This window comes from Melospiza melodia, chromosome 21, assembly GCF_035770615.1.
Source record: "Melospiza melodia melodia isolate bMelMel2 chromosome 21, bMelMel2.pri, whole genome shotgun sequence".
Lineage (NCBI taxonomy): Eukaryota > Metazoa > Chordata > Aves > Passeriformes > Passerellidae > Melospiza > Melospiza melodia.
Window position 1 is genome coordinate 7,336,813 of NC_086214.1, and position 22,441 is coordinate 7,359,253.

Sequence of the window (22,441 nt, forward strand, 5' to 3'; positions counted from 1 at the left end):
CCTCCTGCAGGAGGGATGACTGTGGTCCAGGTGATGAGAGCTGGGTGGGAAACCTGGCTTAGGCATGGTGGGAGGCTGGGACACAGCCCTGGAGCTCCCTGAGCCAGACAGTGGCACTGAGCTGTCACCTGCTTTAGGCTGCTCTTAGTGTGTTCAGTACCAGGAATGCACTTTGACACAAACACAGTCCCAGACTGTTCAGGATCTGGGAGTCAGGGAGAGCTGCCCATGGTTGTCTCCCTTCCTCTGGCCCTGCAGGGCTATTTGGGAATACATTTGGAGTTTAGGCATGGTGGTGTCACTGATTCTGGTTTAGTGTCCCTGTCCCAGGGCTGGCTCAGGGGTGTGTGGAGTGTCAGGAGTTGTTCAGGAACATCAAACTGTCACCCCTGGTGAAATGGGCTCTTCACAGCAAAGTGTTTCTGCTCCCATTTTCAAGACTTCCCCAGTGCTGCTGGCCCTGCACACCCCACACAGTCTGGCCTCTGTGTCAGTGCCAGCAGAGTGGCAATTCCAGAGTGTGCTCAAGTGGCAGCATCCACCCCACAGCTTCTGCCAGGAGCAGGGGCTCAGCTGGGATGGAGCACAGGGGGAAGCTGAGCCCTAACAAAGGGCTGGGAGGTGCTGAGGCTACAAAACTTTGGGCTTCAGCAACTTATCCAAGTGGCAGAGGCTTAATGGGTGCAGCAAGAGAGCAGCAAAACAGTGGAGAGAGGTGACAACACCACTTGGCATGGGAAAGTTTGGATCATTTGAATGGGAAAGTTTGGACTATTTGTGTTGTTGACCAAAGCATGTGCTTAAGCATCTCTGTCAATTAGGGATATGTGCAATTGCCACCTTTCCAATTGTACCTCCCCTCTGGTAGTGCTTTAAACTTCAGTCTCCCTTCCAGTAGGCAAACTTTGCTTTCATAGAGATACTCAGTAGAAATGTTTTATATGTATCATTTCTAAAGGAGCTGTTAAAAAGCAAGATTGTGTTAACCTGCTGGATCTCCAAGGTTTCCAGAGGGGAATGCAGTGAAAAGCACCTTTTCTAAAAGGACTAAGGAACAAGACCTCTTTACCACTTCTATCTCTGATCCCTCTGGGTTTTCACTCCCTGTTAGTGGATTTGATGATATGAAATGGTCACCATGCTTCATCAGCAGGCATGAGGGATATGCCAGGTGGGTATCCCAGTTTGATTTTAGGGCTGGGACATGAGAATATTCATTTAGTAAGAATTCATTAAGAAGTTTCATTCCTTCCTGAGTAAGGAATGAGACTAAGCAGACAGAAGGGCTGTGCAGGCAGGAGCTGGCAGTGAGTCTGGCCAGGAGCACACAGTGCAGAGCACACACAGTGTGGCCCAGGGGAAATCCCTGCTGACTTGCACAGTGCAGATGAAGCACAGTGACTGTCCCTGCTGCTCTGGAGCTGCCAGCTCAGTATTCCAGTCACGAGAAGCTAAAACAGTTTCTGTCAGCCTGGCTGGAGAAGGAAAAACCTTATTTCCTATAAAAGCCTGCTGTTTTCCTCCTGTGACTGTGTCTCAGGGGGGTCAGTTTTGGTCTCCCCTCTGCAGAGGAAGGCTTGTCTCCTCTGAGCTGTGGGGTTGAAGGGAGGGTAATGGCATACAGCTAAAGCCATTGGGAAATTCCCTTTCCAGCAGCAGCTCTCTGCAGTGAGAGCTGCAGTGACCCAGGGCCCTGCATGCTGAGCCTGCAGCCTGAACAAAGCTCTGACTTCTCAAAGCTGGCTTTTCTGAGATAAGAAACTTGGTTATCAATCTATAATTTCCATTACCTTAAAGGAAATTTAAGCAAATGAGCCAACACAGGGTTGTGTGTTCTGAAGAGTGTCTAGTGCAGGGTGGGTGCACCAAGGCATCAGTGCTGTAGGTGGTTTGGTCTGGTTTGAGGTGAGTTCTTCACGCTGGTGTGGGCCAGCAGAGCTGGGATATGGGTCTGTGGTGGGGCTGCTGCAGGCTCTGTGTGATTGCCAGCAAGCTGCTTGCTCCCATGTGGGAAATGGGGACCTGCCTCTTCTCTGCCTCTGTCCTGTACAAGTTTGGAGCTCCTCAAACAGAGCAGGTTGAGGTGAGAGCTATAGCTGCAAGGTTCTGGGTGATATAAATGACACCACCAGGAGAAGAGAGGCTGGTTTATGTTTTATCACATGCAGACAAGCTCTCCTTAGCTGATAACAACCAAACAAAAAAGCCTTTCATGAGCAGCAAGTGTTGCTGATACCGATCGATAAGGACTGTACAAGAGTGAGAGTAATTAGCTGGTGGAGGAGATCAGAGAGATCTGCTGGAGCCTCTTCAGATCAGGCAGTTTGATTTCTGATGTTTGATGCAGTTCTGTGGCTGCTCAGGGTTAGAGCAGCCCTGGCACAGCCTGTGCAGGGTGTTTGGTACCTGCAGTGCGCTGGGGCACTGGGCTGGGTGCAGGCAGCTCTGCACTCCCTGGGGCTGGTGACAGGTGACAGGGCTGTGCTCAGCTGGGCTTGAGGTGCACAGGGACAGCCTTTGCCAGGGTCACCTGTCCCTGTTCTCTGTTGCTTCCTGGTGCTGTCACTGATTCATGAGCTCTGGTTTAGTATCCCTGTCCCAGGGCTGGCTCAGGAGTGTGTGGAATGTCAGGAGTTGTTCAGGAACATGCAAACTGTCACTGGGCTCCTGGTGAAATGGGCTCTTTTGCTCCCATTTTCAAGACTTCCCCAGTGCTGCTGGCCCTGCACACCCCACACAGTCTGGCCTCTGTGTCAGTGCCAGCAGAGTGGCAATTCCAGAGTGTGCTCAAGTGGCAGCATCCACCCCACAGCTTCTGCCAGGAGCAGGGGCTCAGCTGGGATGGAGCACAGGGGGAAGCTGAGCCCTAACAAAGGGCTGGGAGGTGCTGAGGCTGCAAAACTTGGGCTGAATCAACTTTATCCAAGTGGCAGAGGCTTAATGGGTGCAGCAAGAGAGCAGCAAAACAATGGAGAGAGGTGACAACAGAGCTGGGATCCTGCCATGCCTCTGCAGAATGGGGTGTTCCCCTTGTCCCCCCTGTCCCCTCCATCCCTTCCCCACACAGCCCTGAGGATGAGCAGCCCTCTGTTCTGAGCTCTGCATGGTGGTGCAGCAGTTTCAGGTTCTCTGAGTTCCTGCAGCAGCTTCCTTGGGAGGGTGTTAAATCATTCCTTTGCCACAGGGCCAATGTGAGAGCAATACTAAGCAGGCTCTGCAGTACCTCCATATGGATTGCTTTTGTCCTTGGATGGGAATGGGATTCTGGATTTAATCAGCTGAATTCAGCACTGGCCTCAGTAAATAGCAGGATGTGTCAGTGCAGTGCAAAGTTTTATATGTGTCATTTCTAAATGAGACTTTAGCAAGTTTGTGTTAACCTGCTGGATCTCCAAGGTTTTCAGAGGGGAATGCAGTGGAAAGCACCTTTTCTAAAAGGAATAAGGAACAAGATCTTTTTCTACCACTTTTAAATATGCTCCCCCTGAGTCTTGGCTCGCTGGTGGTGGATTTGTTGGCAGACAGATCCCAGGCATTTGCCTCTGAGTGAAAGGGAAAGTTCTGGAATAGCCTGTGGGGTCTGGAGTGAGGAGTGTTTGTGAAATGGCTGTGTTGTCCCACCTAGGACTGAGCAGAAAGGAATGATGGCTTTGCTAAGGAGCAGGGGGGCAGTGGCAGAACTGTGGAGACCCAGAGAGGAGTGCACAGATAGGAACCAGCTGGCCCAGCAGCAGAGAACTTCCCCAAAATCCTGCCTCTTCTCCAGCTCCATCTACTGCACCACAGCTGGCTGCTGGTGCCAACTCGGTTCAAACACAAGGTAATGAAGAAACAAAAAAAAAGAAAAGCCCTAAAAAGCCAGAATTTCAGGGAGATGTTTAATTTTAGGCATTTTTGTCATTAAACACCCAAGTACAGAGTTTTGTAGGTGCAGCATGCCTGCCAGAGCTCTATCTGAAATCAGGAGGGACAGGGGAAGGATGCTCCTTTCCCAAGGATTGCTCACACCCTGAGAGCTCTGAGTCCTCCTTTGGGTTGTATCCTCACACCATCAGCATTCAAAGCATCATTTCCTTGTTTCTGAGCACCTTGGAACTCTGGGTCTTGACTAAATCAAACTTCAGCTATCCCTGGTCAGGATTTCTGACACAAGTTGTGTAAAATGTTGTGCCCAGGCACTCACTGCCCTGCCGGCTGTTCATGGGGTGGCTGTGAGGATTAACAAAGGATTTCTACTGCATTTGAGATCTTTTCCTGGATGATGCTCTAGGAATCCATGGGATTGTTATCCAGATGCAAATAGGCCTGAAGTAGGGTTATCTTTCCACTGCCATGAAGGATGGGTCTAATAAAACCAAATTTAACAGGGTGCTGCATAGTCAGACTTTGTCCTGAGGGCTCTGTGATATCTTAGGTGGTTTCATTTTCATTATGAAGAAAAACCAATCCATGGCAGCACAGAAAGTGCAGGGTGGTTTGGAGCCCAGGGAGGTCATTCTGGTGAGCTGATCCCTGCTTTAAGAGCAAAACCTTTTCCAGGTAAAAGCAACACATGGAGCCATTTTGTCAGCGCGCCAAAGCAGCTTCAGCAAAGGGGCAGAATGTGAAAATTTAAATGTGAAAATTTAAATTCTTTGCCTGGGCAGCTCAGCATCGATTTTAACCAAGGGAGGGGTGCAGGAAAGTGCATTTGCATGGGGATGAGTGGTTTCAGCCGTTGGTGTGGCCTTGGGCATGACTGAAGGGCAACACCACTGGGATGGTCCTGCCCAAGGCATTCTGCATCCAGCAGCCACATCCCATCCATGTGGCTGGGCTGGCTCTGAGGGGACTCTCTGCCTGCTTTGGGACTCTCTCTGTGCTGTAGCAAGAAAAAAACCCAGAGCCTGGCACTTAGAGCAGGACACAGAGTAGCTGGAGGTTCTCTCAAAGGCATGGATTCAGCTTAGGGGTCCCAGTGTGGTTGTGACAGCCTGGCCAGACAGAGAAAGCCAGATAAACTTTCCCAGGAATTGTGCTGGGGAGTTTGAGAAGGCACAAAAAGTTTATTACAATCTCCTGATATTTATAACCAACATTGTTCACCCAGAACCTGATTGGTTCTTAATAACACCTGTTACCCCCTGGTTAATTAGGAACCACCCTTTGTTAAAACACCTTATAAGAAACAAGGATTTCAGGTTTCCTTCATCAGGTTAGCAGCTCCACACCAAATCATTCCTTGGCAGATGTGAGCACTTGCTCTTTCAGTTTTTGTGGGTGTGATGCTCATTTCCACCAGCTGCTGCTCAGTCTCCTGTCTTTCCCCCTTCATGGATGGCTGTATGGAAATGTAAGGCTGGATGGAAAAGGGGATTTGCAGCCAGCTGGCAGGAGACTTTGGTGGCTGTCATACAGTGTGTGGGTGGGACACTGCTCCAAATTACCTCCCCTCTGCATCTGTCCCCTTCCCATCCCAGTCTGGTATTACTTTAGATGGATACCAGGTGTTTAAAAGCACCAGGGATGTGACATTGCAGAGGCCAGGCTCACTTCTTGTATTATTTTAAATGGATGCCAGGTGTTTTAAAGCACCAGGGATGTGACATTGCAGAGGCCAGGCTCACTCCTGGGCTCCTCAGCCCTGCAGGAACTTGTGCTGAGTCTCTCCTGAGAGCACCCAAGGTCAGACTGTCAGAACTGTAATGTTCTCACCTGGAAACTCAAGCATTCATTGGCCATGTGAGCCATTGTTTGATGGCTTTGGTTTGTGCAGAGGATGTGTTTCTGATTTCTCTGCTCTTTGTTTCTGTGCCCAGCAGTCAGCAGTGTCCAGACCTGCTGGGGACCAGCAGCTGCCCACAGTGTTCCTCAGCTTTCATTCGATGGTGCAGAGGCAGGGAATGTATTCTACAAAATACACAGTTACATGAGAGAGAAAATGCTTTGTGGTTTTATTTTGTTTGTGTTTTTTTACTTTCCTATAAGGAAGAAATAATAAAAAGCCTGGAGTACTTGCTTGCCTTGATTTCCACATTTAAATTTTCACATTCTGGCAAGCTCCAGGGATGTGCTCATATTGTCCATATTTGTTTTGGGTTTTTTTTAGAGGCTTTGGGAATCTCAGCCCTGTGGTATCAGGCATGACAGCAGACACCTGCCTGAAGGGCAGCTCATCATCTCTTGAAGGAAAACTTCACTCCCCCCTCACCCTTATTTGCTCTCCCTCTATTACCATAATGAAATGTCAGCTTGCCACACCAGCTCTGCTGCTGAGCAGATGTTTCCTCCTAATTGCTGTTGTTGCAGGGTTTGGGTGTTTATCCTGGCTGTTAGCATTAACTGCCTCCCAGCACAGCCTGGCCATGCAGTTGGTGCACATCTGGAAGAAGATGTAAGCACTGGTGCTCTCCAGCAAGTTTCTGTCTGCTGAATCTCCAGAGCAGCTTTTTAATGTGCCAAGGACAGCATCCCCCAAAAATGCTTTAAACTGAGGAGAAGGCTTTGCAGAAAAAGCACCTGTAAGTGTGACCTCCCATCTCCAGGCATGGCCTGCTGGAAAGTTGGTTTGAAAAGTGCAGAAATTTAAATGAAGTTTGTTCATTCTTGGTCCCAAAGCACAAACTGGGATGCTCCACAGGGCAGGCTGCCTTTGTGGCACTGTGCAGGTCAGGTTTGTAAAGCAGGAAAGGGTTAGACCAGCATTTTCCTCCACCCAGCATGTATTTCCTAGGAGATATGAAAAGTGCTCATGGAGGTATAAAAACAAACATGCTCTGTTGGCAAGAAGGAAATGTGAAAACAGTGCTTGGAGCCAGGGGAGGAAGGAGGCCATGGGGTCCTGGTCCTCTGGGGAGGGCAGGATTAGAGGATTTCCTCCTCCTCCTTCAGTGAAGTCTCCTGGGTTTTCTACAGTTCTGTTTTGGGGTCATTCCATGTTCTGAAGGTTGGTGAGTTTTTTATTTTTCAAGTTCTCTGAGTTCCTGAGAAATCAGCCACCTCCCTACAGCTCCCTGCTTCACTCAGTGGCCTGAAAATGTCTTTCAACTGCAATATTGCACAAGAGAGGTGGTTTGGGTGTTGTTTTCAGTGCATCTCAGCCTCCAGGCTCTCTGCAAGGGTTTTGTGTCATGTTGGATGTACAAGCTGGTGCCTTCATGGAGTGGGACAGAGCTGGAGATTCATGGAATGAAGGGCCAGGTCTGGCTGCAGGAGGGGTGAGAATGGCTGGGCTGATGGGCCAGGGTGGGGTCTGGGGTGATGCAAAGCAAGGTGAGGTTGTTTCTCTGTTTGTGGGCTCAATTGAGAAGTTTAACTAAATAAAAAGTGCCTCTTTGGGATGCTGGTGCTTGCTCCAAGCTTGGAGCTCCATTGTCCCACCTTTTAGCTCCATTATTCCACCTTTTGAGCTAGAAATGCCCACTGATTTCTGAGCTGTTGGCTGAACCTGCCCTCAGCTGTTTGTCACCTGTTTCAGATGGTTCTGCCCCTCTTGATGAGCTTCACAGCACTGCAGTTTCAAAATAAATAAACTCAAAGTGAACCTCTTCATTTGGCTCCCATAAACCTCTGATACAGCAGATGGCCCAGCCCATCAGCTGGTGTGGTGAGGCCAAGCAAATCTGCAGGATCTGAGTGTTCTCCTTCTCCAGCAGCATTGGTTGTTCCCTCTGGCTGAGCTGTCCCTGAGTTTGTGGCTTTTCTTTGCATAATTCTGGATGTATTTCTGAGAATTGTGTTCCAGTGAGGCACCAAACAGGAATGGCTGTAGGAACCATCACGTTCCATCTCCACAGCAGCTGGGAGTGTGGTGCCCGAGCTTGCACCTTTATTTTCCCCTCCTGGGAAGGTTTCCCTGGGTGTGTTGGCTGCTCTGGCCAATTCTGCTCCCTTTTTTTGGCTGTTTTTCAGTGCACTACCAGAAGATCATCCACAGGGACATCAAGCCTTCCAACTTGCTCTTAGGAGATGATGGCCACGTGAAGATTGCTGATTTTGGTGTCAGCAATCAGTTTGAAGGGAATGATGCCCAGCTCTCCAGCACAGCAGGGACTCCAGCCTTCATGGCCCCTGAGGCCATCTCACAGACTGGCAAAAGCTTCAGTGGAAAGGTGGGTCTGTGCTCACAGGGGCTCCTGGGACCCCAGCATGGCACAAAGGGGGTTCTGCCTCACCTGCCTGCTGGCTGTGGTACCAATTTTGGCTGACATTCAGTAAAATTGAAGCTCTCATTCTCTCCAGTCCAGCCAAAGCTCACATTGGTGGCTCTGTGACACTTTGCTGAGAATCCCTGCTAGGCAGGAGCCATGCCAGAGCCCTTTCCCTGTCCCAAGGGAAAGGAGGAAGCCTTTGATTCCCTCCCAAAATTAAGAAGCACAGTGGGCTGCTGAGCACCAAGGCCATACCTTGATTTCCTGGAAGTGACAGACACTGCCAAGGGTGATTTTAGGGATAACAGGGATTTTTTTTTTTTTGTCTGGAAAACTGTTGAAATTCAGCCTTGAATGGTGCAATTTCCTGTAAGATGGGGCTGCTTGTGCTCACAGCAGGGCAAGGGAGCAGTGCCTGGCCCAGCACAGCCCTCACTCCTCAGGTGTGCAAGAGCTGCCCTTAGGAGCCCAACTTCAAAGGGACACAGAAATGTTAAATCCATACAAAGAGTGTTTTCTGAATTGCTGGGGAAATCCAGATCAGCTGTGTTGCCTCTCCTTTACCCTCTGTTCATGCTCTCTTTCAGGCCCTGGATGTGTGGGCCATGGGAATCACCCTGTACTGCTTTGTTTATGGCAAGGTAAGCTGCCTTTCAGTGCTGGAGCCCTGCTCTGCCTGCCTTTTGACTCATTCCTTTCCAAATAAAGGCAAATATTAGAGACAAAGACTCACCCTCTGTAAGCTCCAAACCCCCCTGCAGATCAGAAGGGGCTGAGGCTGTGATCTGTGGAAAGGAGCATTCCCAGCACTGGGCCCTGAATGCAGAGCTGCAAACCCAGAGCAGCATCAGCAGCACCACCAGCAGTTTGTGGGGGGTTATTTTTATTTTCTGCATTTAGAGAGGAGCCAGATAGAGACATAGGGCTGATCCCAAACTGCTGCAGCCCTTTGGGAACCAGATTGCAGAAAGCTCTGGCTGCCAAAGCTGAGTTGGGACTGATGGGGGGTCCAGTTTGGCAGAGGCAGCTCCTCAATGCTGTCCTGTCATGGCCTTTCCCTCCCCTGTGGCCAGAAGCCCCATGGCCCACCCCTGCTGTCCCTGGATGAGCAGAACAGGAGGTGTGAGCACCTCTGAACCCCTGAGCTCTGCAGATGCCACCACAGGCACCCAGCTCTGGGTCAGAAGTGGCCAGGAGAGGTGACAGAGGCACTTCATGGTCACCTGGCAGGCTGGATGAAGGAGGGATTCCAGTTCAGTTGGGTATTCCCCAGATGCCTCTGCTGTTCTTCTGAGTTTTTTTTTTTTTTTTTTTTTAATAAGGAATGAATCCATTTATTGTGTGTGGGAAGATTTCATTTATTTCCATCTCTGTGTGAAATCCAGGGAGTGCAGAGGTTGTACTTGGTGTTACATGAATGACGAATGCCTGAGTGATGCCAGCATCTTGGACAACTGGAAAATCTCTTTGTTTGTTTTACAGTGCCCTTTTATAGATGAATATATTCTGGGTCTTCATAATAGGATCAAGACCAAGCCTGTGGAGTTCCCAGAAGAGTGAGTAAACTTTGCTCAGCTGCTGTAAAATAAAGTTCAGTTTTCAGCATTATTCTCAGTGTGGCACAGTGGTCACCAAGGGGGATGGACATGGGTGAGGTGCTCTGTGTTCTCCTGGGTCCTTCACGAGGGTTTTGTGCTGCTGTTGAGGTGTTCAAAGTGCTTCTGCTCTTCCTCTGGCCTTTTGCAGACAGGGACTAAAGGGAGTGGCTCTTTGGAAGTGAAGGGGTTCCAGGATCTTGGAAGTTCTGCCCCACCTGCTGACCCTGGGGATGTTGGATGGTTTGGTTGAGGTTTTCTCTCTCCCTGTGCAGAGTGATTTAATGTTTTCATTTTCAGAAGCAATGTGGTGATGAGCCTTGGTCTTGGTCTGCATAAACACATCCCCCTCCTGTGGCCTTCCCTTGGAGCAGGGGAGCTGGCTGATGGAAGGATGTGCAACCACAGCTCAGCAAATCCCTCTCCTCCAGCACACCCCAGGAACACATGGCTTTGTCTTCTGCACTGGAGAGAGGAAAAAACCTGGCAGTTATGGGAAAACCAGGAATTAATTCACCTGTGATCTACTGAGGGTCTGCTCCCCCCTGCTTTGGTCAGGGAAGGAAACCCATGTGGGGCACAGTGCAGGGCTGGGGTGGTCACAGAGTGTCCTCAGCAGGGCAGGACAAGCCAAGGCCACTCAGTGGACACCCCAAGGCCACTCATCCTTTTCCCTATGACTTTAATCCTGTGTTGTGCAGAAATCAGTCTAATGCCCAGAAATGTGAAGTGATTTTATATCACTTAACTGCACGGAGCAGTGCAGGTGCAGTGCTGAGCTGTAAGTGCTTGTGGGCAGAGTGGCAGGAGGGTGACACTCCCTGTGTGCTCAGTGATGCTCACCATTCATGGTGCTCCATGGTCACCATTCCTGCAGCCTCAAGTGCTGGCCACTCCTCAGCATCTCCTCCATCTTCAGGCCTTTGGTGACTTCTGCTGGTGAGGAATTTGTTTCCCCTGTTTCCTGACATGAATTAGCCAGAGCTGGACTCTTTGTTTCCCTTCCCAAATCCACACATTAGTCAGGCAAAGAATTCTTGACCTAATTGCTCATTCCAATAAAAATCTATAGATAAAATTACTCGATTTGGAGAAGCACAAATGAAAACTCCATTGAGAGGCAGGTGTGGTATTGGAGAGGCAGGGAGGGATGTTGTGAGGCTGCCTGTGGGATGTGCATGTATCCAACATCTATGGCAAGGCAAGACTTCTATGAGATGCTCACTGAATTTTCACATCAGAGTAAAGAGCTACCTTGGCAGTCCCAGACTTCTGAAGAAGAAAAGGATGGACACTCAGGGTGCCCTCTTTAGACCCCTGGGCTGCATTAATTACCCTGCACTGAGAGGAGCCACAGCCCTGCAGGCAGCTCAGCCCCTCAGTCCTGCACAGGACTCTGGGGCTCAGCCCCCTTTAGGGCACACACAGACCCCAGGGTGGGTAAGAGCACCTCTGGCAGGCTCAGGTGGCTGAGTTGAGGCTTTAGGAGCACAGAGGCTGCTCATGCTCCACTGCTGTGTCCCCACCTGCAGCTGGAACAGGACTTTGTCTTGCAGCACAGCAGCCAAAAACCCCAAACCTGTTTATGTTCCCCTGGCATTTTTCTCCCTTGCTCAGAGCTGCCAAAACTGCCACCCCTCCCTCAGCCACCTTGTATTTGGGTTAGCAGTCAGCTCAAAAGTGACTGTTCCCATCTGCCTCTGCAGTAAGTTATTAACATTTAATGGGCTAACAGGCTTGTGCTGAGATCTGTTCCTTCATTCAGGCATTTCCTTCAGCCATAATTGGGCTGCATGATTTATTTGGATTCCTCAGTGACCTGTTCTCCCAGTCTAAAAAAAGCTGCACCCCTGATTAGGTTGTTGGAGGAGCTGAGGGTTACTAGGTGTTGACAGCTGTCCAAACCACATCTATTTGTTAGAGGTGGCCACAGAGATGGAATTCACTGGAGTGGATCCACCCTGACCTCCCACAGAATTAGCACCTCTCTACAATGAGGAGTATTTTGGTTTCAATTTATTTCACCATGGCTACAAAAGACACATTCCTGTTAGCAGAGAGCCCATGGAAAACTCCTTGCCTGTTTCCTGACAACCTTTAGGACAGATGGATCTGACTGTACCAGTGTCACCATCCTTAGAGACACCAGGATAAATATTTATGGCGCTGGAGTTCTCATTCATGTCACTGAGTCCTTGGCAGGACAGGAGGCAATGGGCTTAGCTCACCCCCTGAGGATCCTGGCATGACTAAAAAGCAAAGCTGAAGCTTCCCTTCAAACATGTGGCAGCAGAGGCAGCAGCTCTGCCAAGTCTCTCCTGGTGAAGCCCAGGTCAATGTTCCCTGACCTGCAGGCACCCTGTAAAGTGAGCTGGGTGCTGGCAACCCTCCTGAATGGATGCTGAGCTCTGTGCTTGGCATCTTCCTGAGGGCTCTTACAGGCTGTGAGAAATCCCAGGCAGTGCAGGCTTTTCCAAGGAAAAATGCCACTGGGCACAGAGTTCACCCCGTGCTGCAGAATGGAGAGAGGGAAAGCAGACTGATGTGATCTGTTACCTGGCCATAACCCACCTGACACTGGGAGATCCTTTTCCCCATGACTTTAATCCTGGGTTGTGTAGAAATCAGTTTGGTGCCCAGAAATGTTAACTGATTTTATATTCCATTTATTTTACTTTAAGTAAAGCTGTTGACACTTTGGCACAGAACTGATTTTGAGTATTTCTTTTAAATGCCATCCCACCTGTATCAGTGTGGTGTCTGGAAGGAATCTGTTCATTCTGAGCTGCTAAATCTCTTCATTCTGAGCTGCTAAATGCACTGTCACTGCCCATGGCTGTTCCTCTGGAGCTCATCTCAAGAGCAGCACTTTTCTTTCCATTCCAACTGAAATTGTCACCTGAGTCTCTGAGGACTCATCCTGTTCTTCCCCTTGTCTGGTCACTACTGCCTGTGTACAGCCGAGCCTTGATGCAACTCTAAGTGTTTAGACTTCAAACTGAACCCCCTTCTTGCCTCTGAACTAGCAGCATTTCCTTGTGGTTGTTTGTAAAGATCTCATAGCCAAAGTCCCAATAAAATATTCATGAATTATTAAACAGCAGCTCTGTTTTCATCAGACTGAAATATCCCTTGCTGTGATGTGGTTTGCATTTTGGTTTGTGATAGTTTATTCCCTTCTCTGCAGAGCAGGTGGGCACAGCACCTGGTGCTCACTCTTGTTTCCAGCCTCAAATCCAGCCTTCCTGGGGAGTGACATTTTGTGCTGCTGAGTTGCATCTCCATGAAGAAACACAATTCTTCAGGAGTCATTTGTGACACAGACTTTCAACTGCCTAATGCAATCCAGTCACATGCTGGCATTTTACTGCAGCAGCACTTTGATCATTCAGATCTGGTGCGTTTCAAAGGCATCTCCTGCATCATTAACCACAGGAATCATTGCAGCCTGTGGGCTGCAGGACCAAGGGCTCCATGTCAAGGAAGTGGCTTCTGGGTTCAGGTGCCATCACGTTTAGATCTTGGAAATAGGGTTAAAATTTTTGATGTATTTATCTTATTTGCATTTGTTCATTCCCTCCTGTTGTTAGCCCAAGGCTGAGCTTTGCAGGTAGAGGATAGTGAGTTACAGGCTGCCTGCAATCTGTGATCTGGAAGCAAGTTAAATTACAGAACCTGGAAGAATTTAAATAACACAACCTGGAAGCTTAGCTGGGAACTTGAATGTCAGATGGGGGTGTTTTATCCAGCATACCATTGCTCATGATGCAGGTTCAGCAAATTAAGCTGTGCCCCTCTTGATTCACAGAGTTCATCTCCAGTTCTGCTCTCAGGAGCACTTTGTTCTTCCAAATCTCCCCTCAGAAATTCCCTGTCTTCAAGAATGTCCTTAGACCCCTTCACCTGTCCCTCATGCTGCATTTTGGGTGTGTGCTGCTGTATTAGGGGGCAGGACAGGATAACCAAGCCAGGATAACCAACATAGAATAACCAAGCCCTGCAGCAGTGACTGTGGTGCCTTCCTTTTTTCCAAGCCAGCTTTGCAGAGAAAATACCTCCTGAGCAGAGCAGATTCTCTGCCAGGTAACTGCAGTAAGAAATGTGCATTGCTGCATTTACAGCTCCCTGGTTAACTGTGTGCTGCTGTTTTCTGTTTTCTTCACTCAGGGCACAGATAAGTGACGAGCTCAAGGAGCTGATCCTGCGCATGCTGGATAAAAATCCAGAAACCAGGATAACAGTCCCTGAAATTAAGGTAAGGTGGGCCTTGATGTTAGAGCTTTGTCTCAGCTGATTTTGTGTCCTTTGGTACCTTCTAATGAGGCAGAGCTGTCCCAGTGTTTGTTTTGGGAGCTGTCTCTAGCACCCTCCCTTGGAGAAGGAGAGCACTCGTTTTGCAGCCACAGCTCCATCACTGCTGCTTGCTTGGGGAATATTGACAAAAGCTTTCTTGTTTGCTTATTTAAATGAAAATTACTCAAAAGCTGGCTGATCTCAGTGAATCCCTGGGAGAATCAGCATTGTCAGGGGAGCTGCTGGCTGCAGAGCCTGGGCTGGCAGTGCTGGATGTGCATTCCAGGGACTGGATGTGTGTTCCTCCTCTGGTCCTTGTGTGCCCAGTGGCCTCAAGGGAGCACATTTTTTTCTATCACCATTATTTGGGAGATGTTGAATAATAGAAAGAATGAACAGGCCTGGCAGAGCACAGTGCTTCACAGGTTGTGGTTTCACTCTGGGTTTGTGTGGGCTTGCTGTCCTCCTGTCACCCCTCACCAAGGCTTTAGATGTGTTGGAAGATTTTCATAGAGATCCATCAGCATGCTCTACAGGGCAAGCCCTGCTTTGCTTTGTCCCAGGCCAACACCAGTATTGCTAGAAAGGGTGAGCTTCAGGAAAAAAATGTGACATCCCTTCCTTCCATGCCCAGGAGGCCAAAGGCAGGTTTGGAGGTGTATTTATGGGATTTCACTTGACAGCAGGTTTGGAGCCGTATTTATGGGGTTTCACTTGACAGCTCTTGCAGACACAGTGTGGGATCCTGTGGGTAGAAGAGCAGAGCTGAGTGCTGGCCCTTGTCCCTGACTGGTGTCCCTGGGGACTTGGATGCTGACAGAGGACGTGTCAGGCTGGGCTCTGTGCTCAGCCCTTACCCTCAGACAGGGCTTTCCTCCTGCTCCCAGCCAAGAAACCATCCCATGAGAGGCAGCAAGAAAAGGGGCCTTTGCTCTGCTGCATGCAAGACAAAGAATGAAAATGCTCCAGATAACTCAGGTTACCAAAGTGTTTCAAACTTGATTCAGGGGATGCCATGGTGCTGGTGGGAGGCAGCAGTGTGACAGCACTGAGCCAGACTGCAGCCACTTCCAAGGGAGCTGGTTAAAAACTCTCTCAGGCAGCGGGAGAGGGAGCAGTGCTGGCAGCAGGGAGCCCCGTGCCCCGTTTGTGTTTTAGCCCAGAGCTGTGTGTCCCTGCAGGTGCACCCCTGGCTGAGCCGGGGCGGCGCCGAGCCGCTGCCGCTGGAGGAGGAGCACTGCTCCGTGGTGGAGGTCACCGAGGAGGAGGTCAAGAACTCCGTGAAGACCATCCCCAGCCTGCCAGCTGTGGTAGGTGTGAGATACAACACATCCTCTGAGCTGGGCTGCAGCCTTCTGCTGCTGGGGGAGGTTTGGAGAGGGGACATTGGGGTCGGGTTCACAGGGATCCCAGGAAGAGGGGAGAGAGGAGAATCTTGACTCCATGTTTCAGAAGGCTGATTTATTATTTTATTTATTATATAAAATTATTATATTATATTATATTATATTATATTATATTATATTATATTATATTATATTATATTATATTATATTATATTATATTATATTATATTATATATTATATTACTATAAGAGAGTTATATACTAAATATATACTAAATACTATATATAATATATACTATATAATAATAATACTATATACTAAATACTATATACTGAATACTATATACTAATTATATACTAAAACTAAAAGAATAGGAGAAAATATTTAATCAGAAGGTTAGCAAAGAAAGGAATAGAATAGAAATGATAATAAAATCTTGTAACTGACTAGAAAGTTTGAGACAGCTGACTGTGATTAGCTATTCATTAAAAACAACCACATGAGACTAATCAAAGATGCACCTGTTGCATTCCACAGCAGCAGATAATTATTGTTTACATTTAGTTTCTGAGGCCTCTCAGCTTCTCAGGAGAAAAGATCCTAAGGAAAAGATTTTTAGATTTTTCATGAAATATGTCTGTGACAGGACACGTGTGTTCCTGGCATGAAATCTCAGCCATTTGACCTGGTGTGAACTTCTTGTGCCTGAGTGCTGCAGCAGCCTGGCTCTCTCAAGCAGCTTTGCTTTGTGCTCTTTGCTGTAAAATGTCAGCTGAATTATTAAAGAAGCTGTTGTTCCTCCTTTGAACTGGCTTCCAAGAGCCAGCCCTACTGTTCTCACTGCTCTGTTCTGTTCCTCAAAGATCCTGGTGAAGGCCATGCTGAGGAAACGCTCCTTTGGGAACCCCTTTGAGGTCCAGACAAGGAGGGAGGAGAGATCCATGTCTGCTCCAGGGAACCTGCTGATGTAGGTACCACAGCCATGCCTGCCCTGCAGCACGGCCAGGGCCTGTGGGGAGGGAGGGAGGGTGGAAAAAGCACTTTGCAATTCTTTCTGTAGCATTTAAAGACAAAACTCCCTTCTGCATCAAACACTGGAGATAAAATCTGCCCCAAGTCCTCTCAGACTAAATTTTTATTTATATAATATTTATTATGTATATATATAATAAATCAGTTTTTAGACTGCAGCCTAAAAACTCTTTTATAGATGCAGGTCTCTCTGTAAGATGGGCTTGGCCCAAACACATATAAGGTGCTAAACCTGAGTCTGTTTTTTCACCTGTTAATTTATAATGCTGTGATCAAAGATCCATTAGAGACTGGTGAAGTGAAATAAATTTAATTAGGGTCTAGCTTGGATATATATTGGAAGGTTTAATTCTTCTTTCCTTTCTATGGACAACAGAAATGGTACCAAATGAGCAGTTTATATAGGTTTTTTCACTCAAAATGAGATTATGGGATTTGGCCTGTGGTCTGGGGCCCAAGTCTGGACAGAGACATCATGGTCAGACAAAAGAGAACACTTTGAAATTGCTTTTTCACTTGAGAACACATAGTGTTTTTCACACAGTTTTCTGCCAGTTAATGAAATAGTGGAACACATTGCAAGGGGATACTTTGGAGGTTGGGTAGAAATTACTATATTGGGATTAAAAAGAAAATAGAGATATTGATGACTAATAGATTCGGCAGCAGTTTTTAACCATGATGGTGTGTACAGGGAGAGAATTCCTCTGTCCTTTACTTGGTTCTTACTCTTTCTCCCTCATTTTTGTCACTGATTCCTTTTATTAGCCAGGATTCTGGGCCATCAGTCCAGTAAATAACGGCTGGACCTAATCTGGGACAATTCTTTTTATATAAATAAAGCTTTCACCTCACAGGATCTATAAGGCTGTGGCAGACAACAAAGTTGTGTTGTCCCAAAATGATTCTTTTCCACCCAGAATCCCAGTGCCCTTCCCAGCAGACTCCCCTGGGGGTGTGCTGAGCCTCACTGCACCATTGATAACACACTTAGAGGAGTCTCTCTCTGTCTCTCACAGGTGTGTGGGGATTTCAGGGCTCAGCTCAATTAAGGATGATCATTTTCTATGTCCCCAGCTGAGTGTTGGAGACGTAATGAAGGCTTTGTCATGGTGTCCATGGGCAGACACCAGTTTGGCATTTAAACACCCTGCTCATGGGTGCTGCTGTGGGACACATCTGGAGCATGGCAGCCACAGCTCTTAGCACAAGGGATCTGCCCTGATTTGTTCCTCTTCACTCAATGCATTCCAAATTAGTCATTGCTAATTGGACACATGTCTCTACCCATATCTTCACTATCATTGCTGGTCACTGCACTGCATTGCTCTGGAATGGGAAAACATTTACTAAATTTGAAGAAAACTGTATTTTATTCTTCCCACTATCCCAGAAAGGTGACTTGGAGCAAGGCAGAATTTCTTTTTAAACCCTGCATGGACTGATATTTCAGGGTGGTAACCCTGAGCCTGTTTCCAAAAGGGATCTGTTCCTTTCTGCCTTCATTTGAGGTGCTTGAAAACTCACCCAGGTGGAGGGAAAACCCCTTGACCCTTGATGCTGATTCCTGCCTGGAGCTGGGTGCTTCAGTATCTGCTCAGAAAAAACAAAGCTCATTTGATCTCAGGTAGCTGTGAAACTTCTGAGCAGCCACATTATCAATGTCTTGTCCTTTATAAAATATTCTTAGGCTTTCAAGATGAGCTGTAAGCCTCCACTTTTGTCTCCTTTTTAAAGTTGCCAGTCAGATTTGTTTCAGTTCATTGAAACCCAGCACCTTTCCCTGTCTCAGCTCATTCTGGTCCTGTGTGTTTTCAGGCTCCTTGTACAGACTGAAAAGTTTATTTTTTAAAGCATTGTGTCATTTCCACTGTTGTGCTGCTGTGTCTGGTGCCCTCAGTTTACAAAACCAAACCAGGGATGGAGCTGCAGCCATGCTGAGCTGGCCTCTGCCCAGCTGTGAGCACTTAAAAATATCCAAAATCAATATAAATGTGCCAGTTCTCCACTGCACCAATCCCTGTGCTTAATTTCTCAGTCTCATGCCATCAGTGCCAATTTTTGGCAGTAACAATTGACTTAATCCTAAATTATTTCATGCACAACTGGAGCTTTGAGAACCCATCTCAAAACTGTTGTTTAAAAGAAAGATACTTGCCAAGCCTCTCCAACAAATGGTGTTGTATATTAAACACCACAGCAGGGATGCTCCTTTTAAGGCATATGGATTATTATTATTTCAAACTTTGGAAAACGTTTTACTGACTGAATCTAATGACAATGACTTCAAATTTAAATAAATGTGTTGGCTCCAATGACATTAATCTCAAGTGAGCCACAGCTAAATGGGAAATATTCATTGTTCAGTGAGTTATCTCTTGATGACAGTGTTATTTCCTCAGGGGCAAACGGAGTAGACACCAAGCTCATCCACTTGTGAATTCATATTGCTTGTTCCCTGGAAAAACCACCCTTGCTACAGATATAAAGTGCCAATGTTATGATTACAGCTGTGTTAAAATAAGTTTCAAGTGAGTCTGGATTTCTGTAAAGCTTTAGGATCTTGCAGGAGCAGAAAATATTGCTGTAGTAAGGCTCTGCAGGATTTCTGCATGTCCATCACCCTTGTAGCTGGGCAGGGGACCCCCAAATTGGGACCTGCCAGGAAAGCAGTGCCTGCAGCCATCACTGTGCTCTGGACATGTGGCTGCCCTGGAGGAGCTGAGAGAAAAATGAGCCACACACTGCAAAGCTCTCCTGCACAGAGCCCCTTGTCCCAGTGTGAGGGTCTTTAGAGGGACAGAAATCAGATTTTGTAATATTGCATCTCCTGGTTGTAGGTAGGAAACAACTTGTTGTGTTTCTAGGGAAGAAAAAAGGAAAGCAATTAGAATACTCCAGTTTCACATTCAATCTATTTAATTAGGCTGCATGTGAAAGTGCCAGAGCCCCACTCAGTGCTGCCTCAAGCATCTCACATCTGTGCCATTTCTGGGGATATACTCTAGGAAATCCTCTGGCACTGAGCTGAGCTCTGCTACCAGAGCTTTCTGCTATTTCATGCCTAATTGATGACTCTTAAAATGGAGCTGTCCTTCAAGCTCACTCCTTGGGATTTGGAGAGGAGGAAACTAAATCATGTGGCTGCATCTTTTTGTAATTTCTCCCTGCATTACCTGGGCTCTGTCCCTGGAAATGCTCTGGGCTGATGTCTGTGGTAGCAGCAGGGCTTTGCTGTGGCAGCCTTGATGCCTTTAGAGGACACCATTAAGACACCACTGATGTGAAACAGTTCTGGAGCCAATACTGGGAGGACAGAACGTTTTTTAGACCTGGAAGAAGTGAATCCTCTCCTGGCTGTTATTTATTGCTCTGTTTATCAGCACTGAGCAGCTTAAAAGGCAGATGTTCAGTGCAGACACACTCAGCAGGTGGAGGGGAACTAAAAGGATGATGCCCCATTTAGCAGTTGCTGTGTTGCACACCTAGAATGGTGTGAGAGCTGCCAGCTGTCACCTCCCTGTCAGCTGGGCAGTGGCCAGGTGTCACTGCATCCTGCCTTTCCTTTCCTGCAGGAGCTCCCAGGAGAGGCAGTGATTCATGGAGTTTACAGATCCTATGGCCAGGTTCAAGCCCATCATTAATGGTGGCTGCAGAACCAACTGATATTTTCTAATTTTCCAGCTTTAGAATATTTTTTAAGCCCAGTTCAGCATTCACAGCTAAGTTCTGGATTTCTGATAGCAGTGTTTTCTGCATTTCTTCTGCCTGCTCCACATTTCTCCTAACTGAGTCAGCCCTGGCTTCACCACATTTTATTGCTCTCATTTATTGCAAGTACTACCTATCAAATTAATTGCTGTGTTTTGACAGACCCAATTTACTTTCCCATTATGGCTGCTAACACTGTTGACGAAATGTGGTTGTCAGCTCCTCCGTGGGGGATCAGTTGGTATTTTAAAAGTTTACCCTGCTTTCAATCTTTCCAATAAGAGACCCAAAAGGTCACTGCCCTTAGGGCCATATTGTCCATGTGGGTTAGGCACAAGGGGAAAAGGAGGTTTAAAAAGTGGCTGGCCAAGGTCTCTGAGCAGAAACAGCTCCTCCCAAAGAGAGAACTGCATGTTTTGTGGGAAATGATGCCCCACATGCAGGTGGTGTCCTCACAGGGCTGTGGCACAGGATGTTCCTCTGGGGGCCCAGTGCTCCTGGGGCTCTGCCCCATTGCACAAGGGACACAAAAGCCCAGAGGTGCCAGGGCAGCACAGCTGGACACCAGCTGGACATCAGCTGGACATGTGCTGGGAGCTGTTTGGAGCTTGGGTTTGTACCAGTGCTGCCAGTGCCTGTCCTCACCTGTCCTTAGGTAAATGTGGCTGATGTTGTTCCATCCCCATTCCACTCTGGACTCTAGGCTGGACAGGCACAGAAATACAAGCTCCTTCACCTGCTGCCATTGTCTTCATGATCACTTTCTTCCTTTGTCTCATTGTTTTGCTCTCAGGGACAGATTCCTCTTAAACACATCTGTGTATTTGCATCCATCTTTAAGGTAATTCCATGTCTGTGTTTCCCCTGGGTGCTGTAGAAACCTGTGTCCCCTCCTCACCCTGTGTGGTTTGTGTGGTAGTGACAGCATTTGGCTCCATCCTTCCTTCCTGTAGGAGCAGTTTTATTGCAGTCATTCTCTGTGTGTCACACTAATGTTTATGTGTGCTCTTTATTATTATTTCTATTTGTGATTCTTTGAGCTGTTTTTAGGGAGGGAGGGGTGAAAAATCAAGTTGGGTTTTAGCAGGAAGTGGTGCTCAGCCCCATGTTTGCAGAGGGAACAGCTACAGAATTTGGGAAAGGCTGAGCTTTGGAATTTGAGTTTATTATTTAGTGGTTGTGCAAAAGAAAAGGCTGGAACCATCTCTGCTCCAGATGCTCCACCACCCCTTGTGCTTCTGCCTCTGCTGCAGCACGGGGAGAGCTCTGGCAGACAAAAATTGGTTGCTCCAAGTGACCACCCCAGCCAGGACTTCATCAAAACATGGTCACTTGTCCAGCCACCAGCACAGACCCTTCTAGGAAGTGTTGATCCAGTTAATTCTGATAAATAACAAAATAACATTAATGCAAACCATGATGAGCTGCTTACAGACACCTCAGTGGAAGTCCTAGGATCCAGTGGTCAGGCAGGACACAGCCTCCAGCCAGGCTGGAAGATCTGGGCTGAGAGACTGGGAAACAACCACACATCTCTAAATACCTTTGGGAGCAGCTCCAGCACTCTGGAGACTCTGTCTGGCCTGGTTTATGGCTCTGGGACACATGGATGGGCCAGAGCCAGGATGTCACCTGCTCTGAGTGAGGAAGGACTTGCAGAGATTCTCCAAAAATAGCCAGGGGAAGGGAGGCAGAGGGAGATGGGGACTGACGTGGTGCCACTGCCTCCTGCTGCTGCATTTCCATAGGGAGGAAGGGACTTGAGCAGCCTGCACTGAATGGGGACTCTTGGAGAAATTAAGCACTTGCCAGGGGTGTGTTTGTGCTGTGTAGGTGTCCCACACCCTCCCTGTGCCCTGCTCCTGTGTTTGGGAGGGCAGTGTGGGGAGGCTCCCTCCTTGTGGGACACAAAACTTGTGTGAATCCTCAGTGGCTGTGATCCCCCACAGCCTGCACTCTCCTGGGGAACTGCACAAACCAGGCTCTGCTCCCCTGTGATTTACAAAATGTAGGAGAAATAGAGGCTTATTTCTCACCAGGAGTTATTTACTGGAGATTCCCACCCAGCCTCAGGCCTCCCAGCAGGAGCCTGGCTCCTGTGCAGACGTAGAGCTCTGGTACTGCATCTCTGCTGCTTTTTGGCTGCTGTTTGCCACCCTGAGGGTCCTCTCAGCCTGCCGTGGAGGTGTTTGGAGAGGCAGAGGCTGCTCAGAGCTGAGACAGCCCTGAAGACAGCCCTGACAGGAGCAGGATCAGCAGCATGTGTCAGACAGGGAGCTGGGCTGTGCTGAGCTGCTACAGCACAGAGCCTCTGCTGCTAAATGAGGTGATCAA

The 22,441-nt window shown here is 48.0% G+C and overlaps 1 protein-coding gene across 6 annotated transcripts in view; it reads left to right on the plus strand.

Annotated features, from left to right (window-relative positions):
* CAMKK1 (calcium/calmodulin dependent protein kinase kinase 1) overlaps positions 1-22,441 on the plus strand; it is a 99,510-nt gene that overhangs the window by 70,788 nt on the left and 6,281 nt on the right. For all 6 annotated transcript variants that reach the window (XM_063174079.1, XM_063174075.1, XM_063174076.1 and 3 more), the window contains exons 10-15: positions 7,891-8,090; positions 8,717-8,770; positions 9,612-9,685; positions 13,892-13,979; positions 15,199-15,327; positions 16,228-16,331. In XM_063174079.1, coding sequence (XP_063030149.1) covers positions 7,891-8,090; positions 8,717-8,770; positions 9,612-9,685; positions 13,892-13,979; positions 15,199-15,327; positions 16,228-16,331 — 649 coding nt within the window. The remainder of the gene's footprint in view (positions 1-7,890; positions 8,091-8,716; positions 8,771-9,611; positions 9,686-13,891; positions 13,980-15,198; positions 15,328-16,227; positions 16,332-22,441) is intronic.